At 39.0% G+C, this 18,348-nt stretch overlaps 1 protein-coding gene across 3 annotated transcripts in view; it reads right to left on the bottom strand.

The window, feature by feature from the left end:
- The window catches only part of MACROD2 (mono-ADP ribosylhydrolase 2), an 891,867-nt gene that overhangs the window by 857,329 nt on the left and 16,190 nt on the right, over positions 1-18,348 (bottom strand). For all 3 annotated transcript variants that reach the window (XM_082481410.1, XM_082481412.1, XM_082481411.1), the window contains exon 3: positions 8,932-9,039. In XM_082481410.1, coding sequence (XP_082337536.1) covers positions 8,932-9,039 — 108 coding nt within the window. The remainder of the gene's footprint in view (positions 1-8,931; positions 9,040-18,348) is intronic.

Here is an 18,348-nt window from a genome sequence, read left to right as displayed (position 1 = left end):
TGCTAAGTTTGAGCGGCCAAGCACAAATCTGAGAAGCAAAGAGATCAAGTGAAATCACAAACACTACAATACAATGAGTTACTTCTAAACCTCCCAAGGCACAGAGAATGTAAGTAGCGTCCTCTACTCCCACCCATTCTTTCTCTACTCCAGAAAGCATCATATTTACTTGAAATGTTTTATTTGTATTCATAAAGCTCCTAAGGAGATTGTATTTGGGTTTTTTTATGAACAACAACAAAAAAAAAAAAAACAGCAACACATGGTTTATATGTAAAATTATTGCCCCGGGGAGCCTAGAAATAATCAGGAGACAATAAATGGGTTCAAAAATGGATGCACACCGGAATAAGGAGACCGTATTGGTCTAGGTAAAACAGACAGTGGGCTTGAAAGCATCAACACTGATGAAGACCAGATTTTTAAATAAATCCACATACCACAGTCCATCAGGATAGATTAGGCTATTAAAACGTCTACCTTGCCTATTTTATGTTAGATTCTCAGAAGACTAATGGACTATGCCAAATCCAGTCAGAGGAGATCCCTGGCCATCTAACTTCGTGCCAGGGTATTTCATAGAATGTCTTGAATTGGAAGCGACCTTCAAAGATCACCTCACTCAGTCTCCCTGCCCTGGTCAGGGACATCTTTCGCCATATCAGGTTGCTCAAAGTCCTATCCACCCTGACCTTGAACGCTTCCAATGATGGGGCATCCACAACTTCTCTGGGCAACTTGTTTTAGATATTTGATACTTAAGATATCCTGCACCCTCATCTCATTCTACTCAGCCTTCTATGCCAGCATGGAATAACACAGGAAGCCAAAGAGCATTGCTCTGAATCTCAACTTGCTGTGCATCCAGTGCCTTAGACCACAACCCATTAGTGTAAGGAGCCTTTTGAGTACGTTGTTCCAATGGAAAGCATATTTTCTTCTCTACTGCTTTTTTTATGGCTTCTCAGTAAGTCACTGAACCCTCACATCCCACCACTTGTTAAGGTGAAGTGCCTACCTGTTTGCAGTGTCTGGCCATACAGCAGGCTGATTGGCAAAGCTTTCCTTGTAGGCATGCAAGGTTTAGGTTTTCATTCCATCACCCGAGATTCTCAGCTCACAAGCACAAGACAATTTGACAGGGTAACACCCAGGCCCGTGTCTGAGGCACAGACCCACCCAGAAGCCATCTCTGTCAGCTAAGCGGCACAGCCATAAGCACACTGGTGGAACATACTGGTGTACTGAAAACATTTAACCACAATTAATTTCCCCCTCCCAAAGCACCCCAGAACAAGGAAAAATTTTATTCCTGCCATGTGTCTGCAGCACTGACAATCCTTTCTTTTTTTTTGTTCTTAAGTTTTGAGTTAGTAATACTAATTATACACGGAATAATTTCAAAGTATATTGTGACCATCCTTGCTGCAGTACAATTCTGAGTTAGTCTCCTCAATGTTAAGCCTTTGCCACATCCTTAGAGCAAATGGTGTTTGACTGAGCAGCTAAAGTAATCCACCTAAATTAAACTGCACCTCTAGCTGTACTTTTCTTTGGTTTCATTCTTTTGATCACTGTCACTCTACACAGATTTTTAGTTTTCATCCAAATAAGTATTACATTAAAGGGAAGACCTACACTGAAATCAGATTAGACCAAGAGCAGAGGGCAAGTTTAACCGTGTCTTATTCACCAGCTGCGCTTAAAGTGTTTTCCACAGAAAGCAGTAATAAACTCACTCACAGATGTCATGACTGAGAATGACCAATTCCCTCAACTATTAACATTGACTTTTCTGATGAGTAAGTGGGGACTATATATAAATTAGTCTGGCTTTATACACAAGTGTAATTGCACCAACTGTAATTTAACTTGAGAAACCTTTGATTAACACCACAGTCTGCTCACACTAAAGATGAAAACCAAATTAACAACAATTTGTTACCATTATTGGTACTATTCCTTGAGGAAATTACAACAGTGTAAGTTATAGGCAGATGCCAGCTGACTCCATGCTAGATATTTCAATACAAGTTTTCAGTTTCCCTATGTGTATACTGGAGATAAAACATTTAAAACATGCTTACAGAACATGCTACTAGGCATCAAACTCACTAAGAAGCTCCCAGCATAAGCAACCATTTGTGTTTAGCTCAGTTGGGAAAAAAAAAAACAACCAAAAAACCACACAAAAAATCAATGTTAATAAATGCAAACATCCCATGCAAAAATTTCATAAGCAACTCAAGGGCAGATTTTACATTTTGTTCATTCTACATTCAATAGGAGCAACATCTGAGTTAAGGGACTTATTTTTATAGTGAATGAAGAGCTGAAGAATAATTTCAAATAAGCTCCAGAGTAAGAACTTCTGGTCACTGTAAAATAAGAAGGGAGAGAGCAAGTATATACACAACACTAGTTCAGGCCCAGCGACTGACTCAAATACCTTCATAATATTCAGACAGGCCACTTCTGAAGTAATTTCTACTTCAGAAGCTACAAGATGAAAATTTTGTGTGATAAATTAAGTTGCCAAATGAAATGGATTAGCAATCAGTAAAATTGCCTGATGTCAGATCTGTTCCAGATTAGAATCCATCCTTTTTCCCCACCTGTTCATTAAGCACCAAGTTCAAGGCAACTGCAGTGACTGATTGCGCATTAACAAGCTGTTTATGTGGAAAGGCATAGTTCAGCCACTATCTATACTTACACACTCGTTTAAACATAATTCACTGATAATATATGCAGTTCCCAGTTTCAATACATAGTACTTCTACCTTGATGTGTAATTTTGGACTTGAGAAAAATGGGATGCCTCATAATATTAAACAATCAGATTATACTTCAAGGTCAAGGCGAGGAAAAGAAGAGTCCAGAAGAAAATCCGTTGCTATCTCCAGTTAAGAAAACCAGAGAAAGGTATTGCAGTTGCACTAAAATACTTAAACATGGTTGTGAAGTCAGAAGCCTGAGGGAGGAAAGGCATATTTCATTAGAGAAAGTTGAGGCTTAATATGAAAACAGCTATTTCATCCTTTAAGTCAAGTCATGCAGAGGCTCCAGGCAAAACCAGTCCTGCAACAAGCAAAGCAAACACAGAGTATTCAAAACCGAACATCTCCCTTCCAGTACTGGGACAGGTAGGTACAGCAGGACAAGCGTTTCAAACTCTTACAAATTTGTTTAAAAGACTCAGATGCAATTTACTCCCTGAAAACACCCTCGCCTCTTAAAGCGACCAAAAGATCCTCTCCTCTGCGTACCTTCACTCGGCTGGCCCTGCACAATGTGCCACAGAAGCCAAGAAACCTGTGCAGCGTGTCTGTCAAACCAGCATCCCCAGCTGAAGTGACTCACTGAAGATATACAGATGGTTTCCTGTAGAGGAAACCCCTTCTGTAACAGTACGAGCTTCAGTAACTAAATTCCAGCATCAGAGGTTAGTGAAAAAGGGACTTATTTTCTTCACTAACTTTTCACTAGTTATCAGAGTAAGATATTACTTCCCATTTGTTTTCTCATATGGGAAAATATTCCCCTTAAAAAGGGAATAGTCTGTCCCCAGATTTGGAAGGGTTAGAGATGATTCCAGCAAGCAACCACAGTTTAAAGGAAGCCACATAGCTGCTATAACTGTAGCAGCCATCTAATTGCTAATTTAGAACCAACACTATAGACTTATTACCAGAAATATCTACTTGAATAGAACTGATCACCTTCCTTTTTCCTGTCGATTAAAGGTTTCTGTTCTCAGTACTGTACTTCTATGCAGATATCCAAGAGTATTTTTCAAAGCTAAGAAGAAAAAACATTTCTTCTAGTGTTCTGCAAGTCATCCTTGTCCACTCAATCAAATAAAAATAAGGAAAACCCTTCTCGCCCCCGACCCATCATTTCCCCCCTCAGTCTTTCTCCTAGTAAAAACTCACAAGCACATTAGTACATGCTTCTTATCTTAGAATTGGGCCAGTAAAATTTATTAACAGGTAAGAAGTGAATGAATACCTGAGGTCAGTAGTGATGAACTGCTCCTTAAGGTATATTAGGTACTTTGACATACATATCACACCCACTCTGAAAATGCAACTCCTTTACCTACTTCAGATTTAAAAGTTACTGCATACGATATAAATAACATTTTTCCCTATATTTATTTAAAATGCAGAGGAAATTTAGTATTTACTGCTTAGCTGATACTATAAATATTGCACTATTTTTCAAACCTTACTGAGGCTTTTACTGCTCATTTCTGTATTTGGGATTAACCGTTCTATAAAAACAACATACTTCAAGAAGCCTAAAAGCAAGCAGAATAAGCTCCATGACTGGTGGACTAATCCTTTTTGTTTTTCCAATAGCCCCTGAACACTTCCGTCAGGACCTGCATTACTACATGAGTCCCACCTAAGCCACAAGACTATCATGTCATACCGTCCACACTTTAAATAAGCAGATGCTGCAGACAACCAGACTCAGAAGGAAACAATTATTTCTTTATTCTAGAGTCACAACTTGGAACATACACCACTTGTTTTGGACTGCTAACTTAACCACTACCAGAAAGACTTGCTCCTTAAATCTGTATGGTACCTCAGAGAAAGCAACTCAAAAACGTTAAGGTACAGGGAGCTGGTGAGGCAGTAGGGGTGGTATTACACATTTTGTGGCTTTAGTATTCCAATATTATCTGAAACTATTTTTCTCACATAGCTCATTTGGTCTACAGAAATGCTTTCTATCAGGAAATGCCTGCAGTATGAATAAAATGTGTGTTAAGAGTTGCACAGAAAAGGGCAGAGGGACTAAACAACCCCCGTCTCCCTTCCCAAAACACAACCCACCCCCAAGCTCAGTTCCCACAGGTTATTTGGAAGTTGGCTAATTGCCCTTATCTGGCTTCCAGGTGCTTGAAGCATTTTTGGCATCAGGATGAAGTGAAAGCTAGGAATATTTAATTTGTTAAAAAGGCCAGTTATCATGGCTTTATACAGTAAGTACATGCCTCAGGGACAGCCTGTTCGCATTCTTAGTGTGTAATACTGGAAGAGCAGAAAAGCATATGGGAGTAAAAAGACGATTTTTGTACAAGTCTTACCCAAATCCTTAAAAAAACAGCGGGGGAGGAAATTAACATAACAGGACACCTTAGGCAAAACATCAAGTTAAACTAATGCCTGTCTGCAATGCAGTCAGTAGCAAGTTTTAGGGAACTATCCTGGAAGGATAACACATTTATAGGGGTAGATAATTGACAACCATTTTAGCAAAATGAGCTATCAGCTCCCTTTTTCAGCTCCCTTCTGCATCAAGCTGCATCGCAGGCAAACTCTCACTCTCTTCAGAAGACTGAAGAGTGATCCTCACTCTGATCACAAATGATTTCAAAGTGGCTGTTTCGATATGGTTGTTTTGACAATGAGCAAAGACACAAACTTTTACTTCCACTGTTTCCATAGTTGTCCTCTTTTAGCATAAAATATTTATAAAACATTTTTGGAAAGTAAGTAACATTCAGTTTATCTGTTAAAGTTTAGGAGAAAAGGGAACCCTTTTGTAGCAGTGCTCATCAGCGATATCTTGGTATTTAGCTACATAAGATTACCATTAACACCTTTGTTAAAGTGCTAACTGAATTTCTTTTATTAGGTTAACCTTCTCATTTATATATAAGAAATTCAAAGGGGAAACAGAATTCAGAGCATAAGGTAAGCTACTAAACTTAACACAAGTGTTCGCGTAGTATGGCTCAGAAATAAACTTGGCCACACTCTGAACAGAGTCACACTGTTAGCTGGATGCCAGAAGGAGGACAACACTGTATGAAGTCAGCGCTACAGCCAAGTTACCGCACATATTCTCACACCCCTGTTTAATCAAGTAAATCCATTTATGTCTCATTTACCCCTCACTGGCAGGTATTAGAAAAAGGGGGGTTTGTCAATATGTTTGTATCCAAATTTGAAGACAATTTGAACCACCTGGAACCCTTCCACAGCCCCAGAATTTGCCATATTTTGTTACTTGTCTGAGTCAATGTAAGTGAAAACATTCAAAATTTAAGTGTCTTCCTGTGGCTTTAATTTGTCTATGACTTGCTGTATGCTAAACTATTTAATACACGAGATAGTGGAATTCCTAAATTCAAAGAGAAAGTCTCAAGAGGGTCTCTTCCTTCCTCCCACCAGTTGTAAGCCCCGGGTTAGGGAGAGTGTCAGTCATTAACATTCAGGGCAGCCAAAAGGCTTTACATATACTTATAAAAGGAATGTGCGCAAATTTACCTTTAAAAAGTCCATCTCCTATTCTGTGTTCAACGGGCTGCATTTTATACAACTTATGCACAGAAGCTAGTACTGTGGCAATTGCATTAGTTACGCCATGAGACAGTGCAAGATTGAGCTTTCCAAAGGAGAAATAGGATGTAACTACTTTTTGCTTTATACCTTTGAGGTTTCGATAATTTTAATTGCAGAAGGAAAAACAATGGAGTTCTTCGCAAAAGCATCAGAATCCAGAAATATGGTTTTAGAAGCTATCCAGGAGACGCTACAATCTCACAGAAAATTGTTTGATTTAAAAAAAAAAAAAAAACACACTCCCAAGTGCAGCAACTGGATTTTTTACATAAATATGGACCTTGAACCAAAACATCCTCCTTCTCATTTAGCTTTCCAGCTATCCTCCACAGTAAGTTTAAAAGTTTTAACTCCAAAAGAAAAAAAAGTAACACTGAAACCATGTGCAAATCAAAGGCTTACACTTAAAATTTAATTCGTGCATTAACATATAAACAATATTTGATTTTTCAAGGTAACTATAGGTAGGTTATTATTTTAATCTAAGCATATTAACAATGCATAATAGTTAATATACAATGCACTTTAGGAACTAGAGAGATTACAGAAGAAAAGGGCTAGAAGAATCTCAAAAACCTATTTGTACCAACACCCTGACCTACGACTGCTGCTACATATCAGCCTGATACAGTGGAGTATCGCTGTCCGTTCCAATGAATAGTTTTGCCAGCATCTAATCTGAATCTCTCATTACGCCCAAATCCAACTCCTCTTTAACTTACTTACACAAGATATGAGTAGAAACATCTTTCTCTTTGCCAAGCCTTCTAGATACTTGAAGAGTCTTATGTCACTCTTAGGATCTTTCAATCTCAGTTTTATTGTGTGGTTTTGAGAGGTCTTTAATCCTTTCCTCAAGATTATGTGTTAATATGCATTGATTTTAACAATTTTTATTTCTGCTCAGACGGATGGATTCCTTACCAGGATAGCAGGCAAGTTTACATGTAGATAATATCGGCAGTCTAGGATATAGGGTTTTGGACATTTCAAGAGAAAGGGAGAAAAAGCCCTTTAAATGAAGCAAATCAAAGTATTCCCATTCTGAAGCTAATCTGCAACCAGTTCTAGTCTGCAATTCAAGGGAGGCCTATGAATAAAGAATCTAAATATTAATCAAGAGAAGTACGCTAATATTGACTTACTACAGAGTAATAAAGTAAGGAAGTCAGTGAGAGCACTACTGAAAATGTCATCTTGCAAGAATCAGGGGAGAAAAAAATAAAAGATTAATACTTCAGCAACCTCGCCAACACAGTGAGGAGAGGATTATGTTACTGCATAGATGCTACCCGTATTGTTTGTCTGTAATGTAGAAAGCCTTTTGTGCATCAGTAAACTAGAAGATTAATTAAGAATTTTTGCATGGAAATACTATCCTTATTACTTGTTGGAGGGCAAAAACGCAATTTTTGATAACTAAGGATTCCACCTGTACTCCACAAAATCCAGTAGCATGTCTCCACTGTAAAGCGGGGAGTCAGGCAGGCAGAAACATCAAACAATCCAAGAGAGACTGGTTACTAACTTTCACACTGTATAAGCAAACATTTTGGTACTCTTTAAAGACATGAGCCAGTATCTCCACAGAGCTTTTGACTGTGTTAAGCAAACACAAGAATTTTGGCCAATACAACCTTGGGAATCTCTGCACTTTATTCCATCGCAGAGAATATACTGCAGTATGTTTCCTTCCAATAAATGAATACCACCAAAAGTTAGTTCTTGAAAATTAATCAATACTCCTAACAACTAAGGACAACATCAGAAAATACTAGGGGCAAAAAAGTTTCCAGCCTCAGGAGATAAAACCCATATTCTTTTGGGGTGAGGAATGCAAGCAGGACTTGGCAGGGGCATGTCTGTACGGGGAAACCTTCCCGTAGTCTTTCCCAACCAGCTAAATTAGCTTATTATAACCTAAATTAGCTTACTATAACCTAATGCACAAAGAAATTAATTGCATAGGCTTTTCCCCCTCCTTTTTTGTCACAAGAAGATGCTATGTACAGTTCTTCACCTCAGCTGCATACACGGAGACACGTTCACTAAGCGAAAAGCGGTATTAAAACATTTAAAACTTTGTAGGTCACGACCAAAAATTTGAAGGATACAGTCTCCCTACAAGAAAGCAAATATTCAAGCCACATAAAACAAAAAATTCAGTTTCCCCATCACCTTATTGTTAAGGTTTTCACATTACCTAGCCCACAAATGGCTTGATTTATAAAAACAGACCGGAGTGTTCCGCAGTAGTTCAGTATCAAAGTTCAGCTTTCTACAAGATGAAGTGTGAAGTCTCAGCTGCTCAAGCTAAGTCAAAAGATGGATGTAAGATTTTTTTTTTCCTTTGTGACTATGCTATTACAGTTTCTCAATACTCCTTCTCACAGTAAAGGCACACAGGATGAACAGATGCAATATAGGGAAATTGGGGAAAAATTACGTAGTTTCCAAAAGACTTCCACAGGACATACCAGTTTTATGCAACTTTTCAAAGTTCAAACTTGTAACGTGGCACTATAAAGGACTGTCAAGACATAACGATGGAAAACGTTCAACCACCTACCAGCATTAACGATGGCATCAACCTCAAGCAGTGTAATGTCACCTCTATAGAGAGAAACTTTCTCACTCAGACTTTTCTTCCCCTGCAGATCTTCTTTTGCGTTTTCACCTACAACACAAGAAAGCAAGCAAAATCAGATTACAAACGTGGGTCCAAGATCACTATTTAGACGTCCAAAGCTGGTATCAGCTGTTTCAGTTACACTACTCCTGTCAGACTGCAGCACCTTTTCAGTTCTGCCTCGAGAGGGCACCAGTAACCCAAAGATACCAGCTTTTCCCTAAAAACAAAACCAAACCAATAAATAATAATAACAAACAAAAATCACACTGCTCACTTTTTATTTGTTTTCAAATACAAGCTACAAGGAAGCACTGATTCCTTGCCCACATGCCATTTGACTAAAAAAAACATATATGCATTTTTTGGAGCTAGAACCATCAAATAATTTTCTCTGGTAACCACAAGGCTGCAAATTACACAAAATGAGAATAATTAGTTAAGATAATCCTCACACTGAAGGTTTAATTTATCTAAACCAAAGTTATTCAGAACATGTAAAATGACACGAGCATGCCATTTGCCAACAGCCCCAAAATTCAGAACTAGCCCTTGCAGCAAATAGTGAAGAGAAGAAAAACCTGAATGAAAACAGCAAATTTCAACTTGGAGCTTTGCCATCTTAAATTGCTCAAATAGAAGGTAGGGGGGTGAAGACATGGCACACTATAGCTTTCAAAAAATTCATTACTAAAAATGTTATAATAGGTCCCTTATTCTGGTAAACTCTTAATTTTTGTGTCACCAATTCACTTCACTTGCATCATACTCAACCTATTTAACTGTTCAGTTACCTCAAACACTTCTACAAACACATATTTGTCCAAAAGCTTAACAGTGTCTTGCATTGTTAGACATCCATATTATTAGCAAAGAATTAGTGAGCGAAGGAAAGATTGCTTAATTGATTTTATCATTGAAAATTAATTCTTTGCAACCCACATCAAGTCTAAAGAGGCTTGGGTTCATATATTGGCAAGAAATAGAACTGAATTGCTGAATTAACAATTTACATGGGAAACAGTTCTCAGTCTTCAAAACAAGTGAGATTTTTTTGTAAGGAAAAAAACAAAACCTCAAGAGGAGATTTAGTGAGAAGGTGGGAGTCCAACCAAATCTGGCCCTTTAGCTTCACATCAGCCTTCATTTTAATCAGTTTCCACAAATTTGAGCATACCTGCTTAAATTTGTCAGCATTACAAGCAAGTATAAGTGGAAATAAGAAAGTTGCATTTATTCTAGGTGTTCCTTTTTTAACTTCAGCACAAAGGACTGGCACCAAAAATCATCGTTTATCTCAGCCACTCCAGAGTAACCAGTCTCACTCAATTCTACTTTAGAGTGGCTGTCACATACCTAGTGCAAAATCCATGCCACCTCCAGCAAAAGAGAGATTGCCGCTGTGACTTACACTAGCATAAAGGTAGTCTTGTATTCAAGTGTGTGTATTCAGGAGTTTAATTTCTGTATTTGGCTCCTGAAGCAACTATTCCATTGCCCCCAGATCACTCTCAGTGTCTTAAAGCAAAGAAAGTGCTTCTGCAGAAGGGTTATTAAGTTTTTGTTATCTTATTAAGAACCTACTATTACTCTAACCTAAAAGTTATACTGGTCATCCATTTTTTCCACAGAAGGTAACCATTGCAGTTAGCTGTTGAGTCGTATTAAAATAAAAATCAGCCTCTGAGACTGATTTACAGAGTCTGATTTATTATCTGCTTTCATGTTAACAGCATTGTGCCAGCAAGTAGGACAGTTGTTTTTCCCCATCCCTCCCCAGTGAGCATCCTACTGGAGTTCTGCCAAATTTAAAAAGCACACTATCATCCTCCCCCTCCACCTTCTGCCTAAGTTACTGCAATAATAGTTAACATCAAACCAAACATGTCAAATGCTCTAAACTAAACCCATTAAATTTAAATAGAAAGTACAGTTTGAATACTACAGTATTTGTACCAATACAATACAAAACCAGATAAAAAAATCCACCTGGAAGAGTCATGAGGAGAAGAGATACCACACAATAAAAAAATAAAAAAAAAAAAAAACAAAAACTTATTCTTATTATCACTAATTTGAGTCAGTGGGAAAGCAGAGATGTCCCTTGGTCAATTCACCAGCAAGGTCATCTAACACTTTCTGTAGGGTGCCACACAGCACAATGTCATGCACACTGGGGCTGCATCCCAATTTTCTATCCTCCACAGCCCCCACAAGTTTGCCTCTAGTTCTCACTCTTTGTGAATACTGAATATATTTGAGTGTGGTTCTCCTGAGACTACTTCCCCACAGAAAAGCACTAGTAAATTGACTGCCTCATTGGGGGGGAACAAAAAACCACACCAACTCTTACGTGATCTACCACATCCTCCTCATCAAGCTCCTTAGATGTCCTACAGTTCTTGGAAGAGCCCTGATGAACTTCGTCTTTAACGTTCAGCAGTAAAAGCATATGCTGCCTTGCACATCTTTGCTAGATTATCCTCATTTCTTTCAATAAAAATCTGATTTAACAGAAGATTTGAGCTTGCACTTACTTTACTTCACTCTGTTTTTTACAGAAGGATGCTCAACACTGATGGAAGTCGTGGGGAACCAAGTCTTGTTCACAAAGACACCCAACAGGTCTACTAATATGCTGCTGATTACAAAAGTAATCCCAATAGCATACAAGTAGTTGTAGCAGAGACAACGGTTTTTCTTTTTGCTATCTGTTAGATCTCTGGGGCTGGCAGACATTTCCTAACAAAGTCAAAACTGATATCTGATTTAGGATATTTTCTTCTTCCGTAATCAATTCAATCATCTTGGCAGGGACAGTGAAGTCATTCCTGGTTGTTACAAATAATTCACTTCCCACCTTTGTCTCCCATCTCTTCCTTCACCACACATTTTTGTCTGCTTCTCAGATTAAAAAAAAAACAAATCCAACAAAAAACAAACTTGCACTCATTTACTTCAAAGTCTCATCCCAGGGTGCTGATGAATCTCAGATCTGTGAATAAGTATGGCAAATCCTCAAATACACCCATGAAACTCAAATGCTGTAGGTATTATCCTGTAATTCATGGTACCATAACTCAGCAAGGACAAACCAGCAACTCCAGGGCATTGCAAAAGAACGCACACCATGCGCACATACTGGCATATTAATAAAAGTCCTAGTAATGACAGATGTACCTTGAACTTATAGCATAATGAGAATATTTCTTGCTCTCCTTAATGAAACAGCTCTACATACATCTTCAAGAAATAAATCCTCTGAAGTAGTTGCTATGTAACCTAGTCTTCAATACAAGACAGAAAACAGGAGTTGAGTCCCTAGACTCAAAGGCCTACGTTTTTAGAGAAAAGAAAGCCTGCTTGCCAAGCGAATCAAACTTTCAAGTCTTTCTCCACATTGGAGACAAACTGAATTCACATATATTCCAGTCCTACAAAATAAAAAACCAAAGAGACACCATCAAACAAAAAACTCCCACCAACTACACCCATACTACATCAAGGCTATGACAAAGTCCATCTCTGTTTTAGACGGAGGCATCACAGACTCCAAGACAAGACATTTTGTTTGGACTGTGGCTGTGAATATGAGGAGTTTTCAGGACAAAGCAGCAAGCAGAATAAGAAAGTCAATTTTCTGACGTACCTCCACAGGAATGCCAGCATAGCTACAGTGAAATTTAAGAGGCACTAGAAGATTTTTAAGATCATCCAGCTGGGCAGTGAAGATTGCCTAGGAAGGAAGGCTCCCCTACCTCTGGAAGAACTGCTCCCACGGCACACAAGCAAAACCAAACATGTATTGAGCACCTCCGCAAGAAGCCTGGACGTCTTCATATCATTGGTTTTAATCAAGCCATGGTTAGAAAAATGCCAAAACAGCTGTTGAAACAGGACTGTGGCAGTATTAAGTATCAGCAATAGCTTCTGTTTTATTTGGGGTTTTGTACCCCCAAGGAGACTGTTTCTGCGTATTCCTTCTCTCCAGAGTACGACTCCACCCCCACCTCTACCCCAAGTCCATCTCCTTTGAAAAAGTAAAAATAGAGGCTTATTGGGAGGCACTTCTATAAAAAAGAAAAAATATATACACACAAGGCGAGGTCTCAACAAGCAGTGATAACCAGCATTAGTTTGGCCATCTTGTTTCCTACCTCCTCCCAGTCAATTTTGTTACTCATTTTTCTTCCTTCATCTCAGAATTTGTGCAAAGTTATTTGTGTGAACGGTAAGGATTATAAATGGATTATAAATGGATTATAAATGTGCAGTTTAAGCACATTAATATTTCACATATTTCATTACAATTATGTGTGCATGACAAAAGCAAATAAACCCTTTTTCCATTTTGTTTAATGTGAATTTTACAGGGTATGTTCATGTAAAGTCTAGCTATCTGATTTCTGAGACAGTGCAATCGCAGAGTATTCATCCCTGATAACTTCCCAGTACCAGTTAATGCCACCCCTGTCTCTGGAGTAAAAAGCCCTACTTCATTCAAGACCTTGGGCTAAAAGCATCAGCAGAGCAATGCTCTCCCATACAGGTAGATTTCACAGCCATTTACAGCTTTCAGATTGAGATTAATTCAAAGAATGAATTGGCACAAAGAAAACTATTAAAGAGGAGGGTAAATGGAATATTCACAAACTTTTGAAATGCCTTTCTAAATTCCACTCACATCACACAATAGAAACTATCGTAAAGTGACTGTAGGCATAACTACAGTCTGTTCAAGTCTATTCATTTGAAAGAAATGAAATTAAATTTGCAAAGTGAGACGCTAAGGTGTAAAGCAACCCCACATACATGCTAAAAATCTGCATATTCACAAGCAGGTGAGAACTTAACAGAACCCTAAGGAAACACCCAACATGAAAGCAATTCATGAGACTAAGCTTTGAATTCCCCCTCCCGCCCCCCAAGTGCTTAGTCAGCCTCTCTGACAGTTTTCTGAACTAAATCATTCTCAAACTTTCCTCCTCTGCCTAACTAGCCCTAGTTCAGAACTTATCCATCCCTTCTCTGGGGTGACTTTGACAGGAAAAATATAAATAAATCAAGTAACAATGTCTGCAAGGGAAGTGTAGCAATATCTGAAAAACATCAAAGACAGAAACAAAGCATTAATACAGATTTATTTTTTTTTTAAAAAAAAACTAACAAAACACAAACCAATTTAGTATTGCAAACAAGCTTACTGTAGCTCCTATCAGAAAGCAAAGCCAATGGTCATTAAATCACCTGTGTACCCACAGGCACCAAGGATAGAGTTGATCCTGTCACATTCTTACCAAAATCTATTTTGTTAGGCTCTTTTTAAAGACACACAACAGTGGAGACACCACAAACGCTCTAGGTTCCATCCTATCCTGTCCCCTCCTCCCCATCCCAGCCTCAGGAATATATCAGAATGGAAAATCTTCACCATAAACAGTTGAAAACCTTTGTCGCACCACCATTTTTCCCCTCCAGATCCACCCCACCATTTCCATCCTTCTGTCTACACAACCCAACTTAGCTTTTTCTCCTAGGTCACACCCTTTGGGCCTTTAACCATGCTCCCAACACCTCGGAGCTCTTTCTAGCCACATCCTTCTTGAAGTATGAACTTCCTCAGCTGAGGTCTTAACCCAAAGTACAGTAAATTGGCATTCCTATCCCTCAGCTTTACTTTATAATTCCTTCTAGCCCGCATAAAAGGAAAACGACCCTTATATCTTACACGTATGCAGAAAATTGCATTAGATTTAGTGAACAAAAAACACACTTGGAAAGAAAACGCAGAAAGTTCTTCAGGAACGAAGAGGAAAAAAAGCACTTTCAGAACAGCTCACTAGAGGGAGCCCCCATAAAGGGCATGAATATGCTCGGCTGGTGCAATGCAAAAGAATGGCACAAACCTAGCTTCATTGTAAAATCAACTCAAATTCAAGTCACTGCTAAAATATCCAGGATTTTAAAGTCTAGAACACTTTAAAGTATCTTAATTTTTGAAACAGGTCTCAGGCATCCAATTACAGAAATCCCTACAGCAATACCAAAGAGCTTGCAACCAAAGGGAGGAGAAAAACCTACAGCTGGAAGAACTTCTGTTAAAAACACATTTTCATTTTTAAACTATTTGATAATTAAAGAGCAGAGCACACACAGAGTAGTAAAAATAGTTATTAAAACCCCATAGTATAAAGCAATACCTATGGCAAAGAAAAGAGGCTCTTGGCACTCCACAAGCAAAAGCAGACGAGCAGAAGTCAAAGAAAGAACAAGTAAAAAGGATTTACAGCAGTTGGGCTCACAGGCTTGCACTATTAAAATGAAATTTTGTTTAACAAGTCAGACAACTTAATGGTTTTTTCCTATAGTCCATGAAAACAAGAGTAACAGACTGAATTGCAAGAAACCAAGCTGAAAATGGGAGAGTTTCATCATTTATAGTCAGCTTTAGAATTCACAGCTGAAGGAAATAAATTCGTTTCAAGTTAAAAATAAATAGTAAGTCTGTCTGGTATCTCATCCCTGCTACAACAGCTACTAGTAGAAACACGTATCCCCACAAGGAAGGCTTCTCCAACAGCAGTCTATAACACCATCTGGAAAAAGCGCTGGGAGAAGAGCCTGAGCAAGGGACAGGAGTCCCACCACCGATGCCAGACAAGAGCCAGCCCTTCCACTCCTAGGAGAATCCTCAGCAAAGGCTGGATTGAGACACTGCTCCACTTCTTGGGCTGCTGAAAAAAACAAAGGAGTCGAGCAAGCTTTAAGAGTGCATTTGACCACGGGGAAGGGTACAGCAACCATTCTGCTACATTCTCTGTGCACTCTTCCCTTCAGTGCTTTTTTTTTTTTTAATGCTTTGTTTTTACAAGTGTCTTGTACAGATTAAAAATAACAAACTAGTAGCAATTACTAACCTCACATTTAACACAGCTTTCCATTCCATTTGTTTCTGCATAGGCTTACAAAGCGTTAGAAAAGACAGATTGTAAGATCTGTTACATTACATGCCTGCTTCTACTCCTACTAACCGTGGATGATTGTACAGGAAAGGCAATTGCTTATCTAAATCAAGATAAGCATTATTTCCATATGTTCCATCACCAGGGGGAAAGCATTCACAGATGCACTCTGGTACTTCAGATTTGTAGTACAGATTTGCTCTATCACTTCTTGGACTTAAACGAGATCAGAACCTGAGCACAAGGAAGAAACATCTGTTGCAGACAAATCACTCTCTACCTAGCCAAAAATGCAGCACATCGTGCAAGTCAAAGGCACTGGATGATGAACAGCAACACCTTCTCCCTGACTACACACTCTGCCAATATGCTCTGTTTCAGCTAATTACAAAAGTGGCATAATTGGATTAGCTGGGGACTCTAGCCAAGTACAAAGCTTATGAGGCATACAGAGACCACGAATCACAGAATGGATAAAGGTAGGTGGGACCCCTAGAAATCATCAACTCCAACCTCCCCACTCAAAGCAGGGTCACCCGGAGCAATTTGCCCAGGACCCTGTCCCAGTTGGATTTGGATTATCTCCAAAGACAGAGACTCCACGATGCCTTTAAGTAACCTGTTTGTGTTCAGCCACCCTCACAGTAACTGTGTGGTTTTGTTTTCTTACGCTCCGAAAGAATTTCCTCTTTCAACTTGTGCTCGTTGCCTCTTGCCCTGTCACTGTGTACCGCCATCTAGTCTAGAGCCATCTTCTTTACACCCTCCCAACATATGTTTATAAACATTGATTGGATCCCATCTGGGGTGCCTTTTCTTCAGGCTAAACCCCAGATCTCTCAGCCTCTCCTTGCAGAAGAGATGCTCCAGTCCCTTAATCACCTTCATAGTTGATGCACCAGATGAGCCACATGTCCCACTTTGTACTATTCACAAATTTGCTGAGGTTGCACTCTGCCCCACCTTCCAGGTCAGGAGGTCACAGTATCTCCCATTCAAGGTTTTTCAGGAGGTCTGAAATACCCTCATCTGAGGATGTGAGCATCAACGGATGTCCACTGGTTAACAAAGGAGCTCACATCCAATGAACCACACCGTAATCGAGTTCAACAGTGCTATAACACACCCCACTACAGCTACTGCAAAAAGCCCAGAACTAACTCATTTGGTCTAAGTTAAATGTAGTAATGTAACTATCAGCAGCCCTCAAACAGGGTTGTAAATACGAGCTTCTACTTGTCAGCCCCAATTGAACCGGAGCCATTCAAGACTATGTTAAACATTAAAGAGTGATATACCATGAGAATTGATAGAAAATAGCCAGTCAGTCCTAACAACCCACACAACGCTCATGCAAAACAGTTATTCTTGCGTTACAAAGGTCTTGCATAGTCCTTACTGTGTTCCAACCTTTTCTTCAATCTATCCTACACAGCTCTGTATGTCCCCTCAAGAACACTGAGAAGCAAAAAAACCCTTTAAGTCTGGAGGCAGAGGAAGGAGAGAGAATGAAGAAGCTTGCCATTTTTCTGAAGTTTTCTGTAAAACAAGGGAAGGCTTGGTGTGGAGCGCAGAAGTACCAAAGACCAAAGTTTGAGAAAGCAGTAATAACAAACAAGGAGAATAAGAAAAGAATCGAGAATGTATTCCTTATTTGTGATGCAACCTAGTCTGCAGGGACACACAATTGTCAATTCAGAAATCAAAGTCTTCTCACTTCAGTGGCATGCACAGTGACAGCAAAGACACGACATAAGTAGGCTGAGGCCCTAGGGTATTTGTGTGTTTACTCGGAGAGTCAGCATCCAGCTGCTACAGTTGCTATGCTTGCTTCTGCTGGCTTGAGATTTCATGATTTAGGGTCCATAAGAATGGCTGCTGGTTTAGCTGTGACCCAGAAGGAGCTGCGCCTAGCGTACTTGAAGAAATTCATTCAATCATTGTCTTGTTTGGTTGGTTTTCTTTTCTGTGGGGTTGTTTTGGGTTTTGGTTTTTTTTTTTAATGTCAGCCTTCAGAGGGATTCAAAACTGTGATGATATATTGGAATAAAAATGTTGTTGGATAGCATATTTACTAAGTTCTTGCCTAAACCTGATTATCAGTACCTCAATCTGAAGGATAGCAAGAATTTCAATACACAGATCCTTCTTCCAATCCTTCTTCACACCTCCAGAATAGCAGTGAGTTGTACTGAAGTACATTAAATAGTCAACCAAGGTCACATGGAGGCAAGTACTACACTGCATCATCTCCAACACAATACTTTATAACCTCCATCTACTACAGAGAACTTGTAATTAACAACGGAAGTTCAAAAATTGAAAGAAAAACATATCACACTCCTTTAGACCACTGTTCATTGCCTCACAGAAATACATTGATACTTTTCTATAA

This window comes from Vanellus vanellus, assembly GCF_965231255.1.
Source record: "Vanellus vanellus genome assembly, chromosome: 3".
Taxonomy (NCBI): Eukaryota; Metazoa; Chordata; class Aves; order Charadriiformes; family Charadriidae; genus Vanellus; species Vanellus vanellus.
The sequence above is the reverse complement of the archived record's forward strand: the minus strand, read 5'-3'. Positions and strand labels throughout refer to the sequence as shown.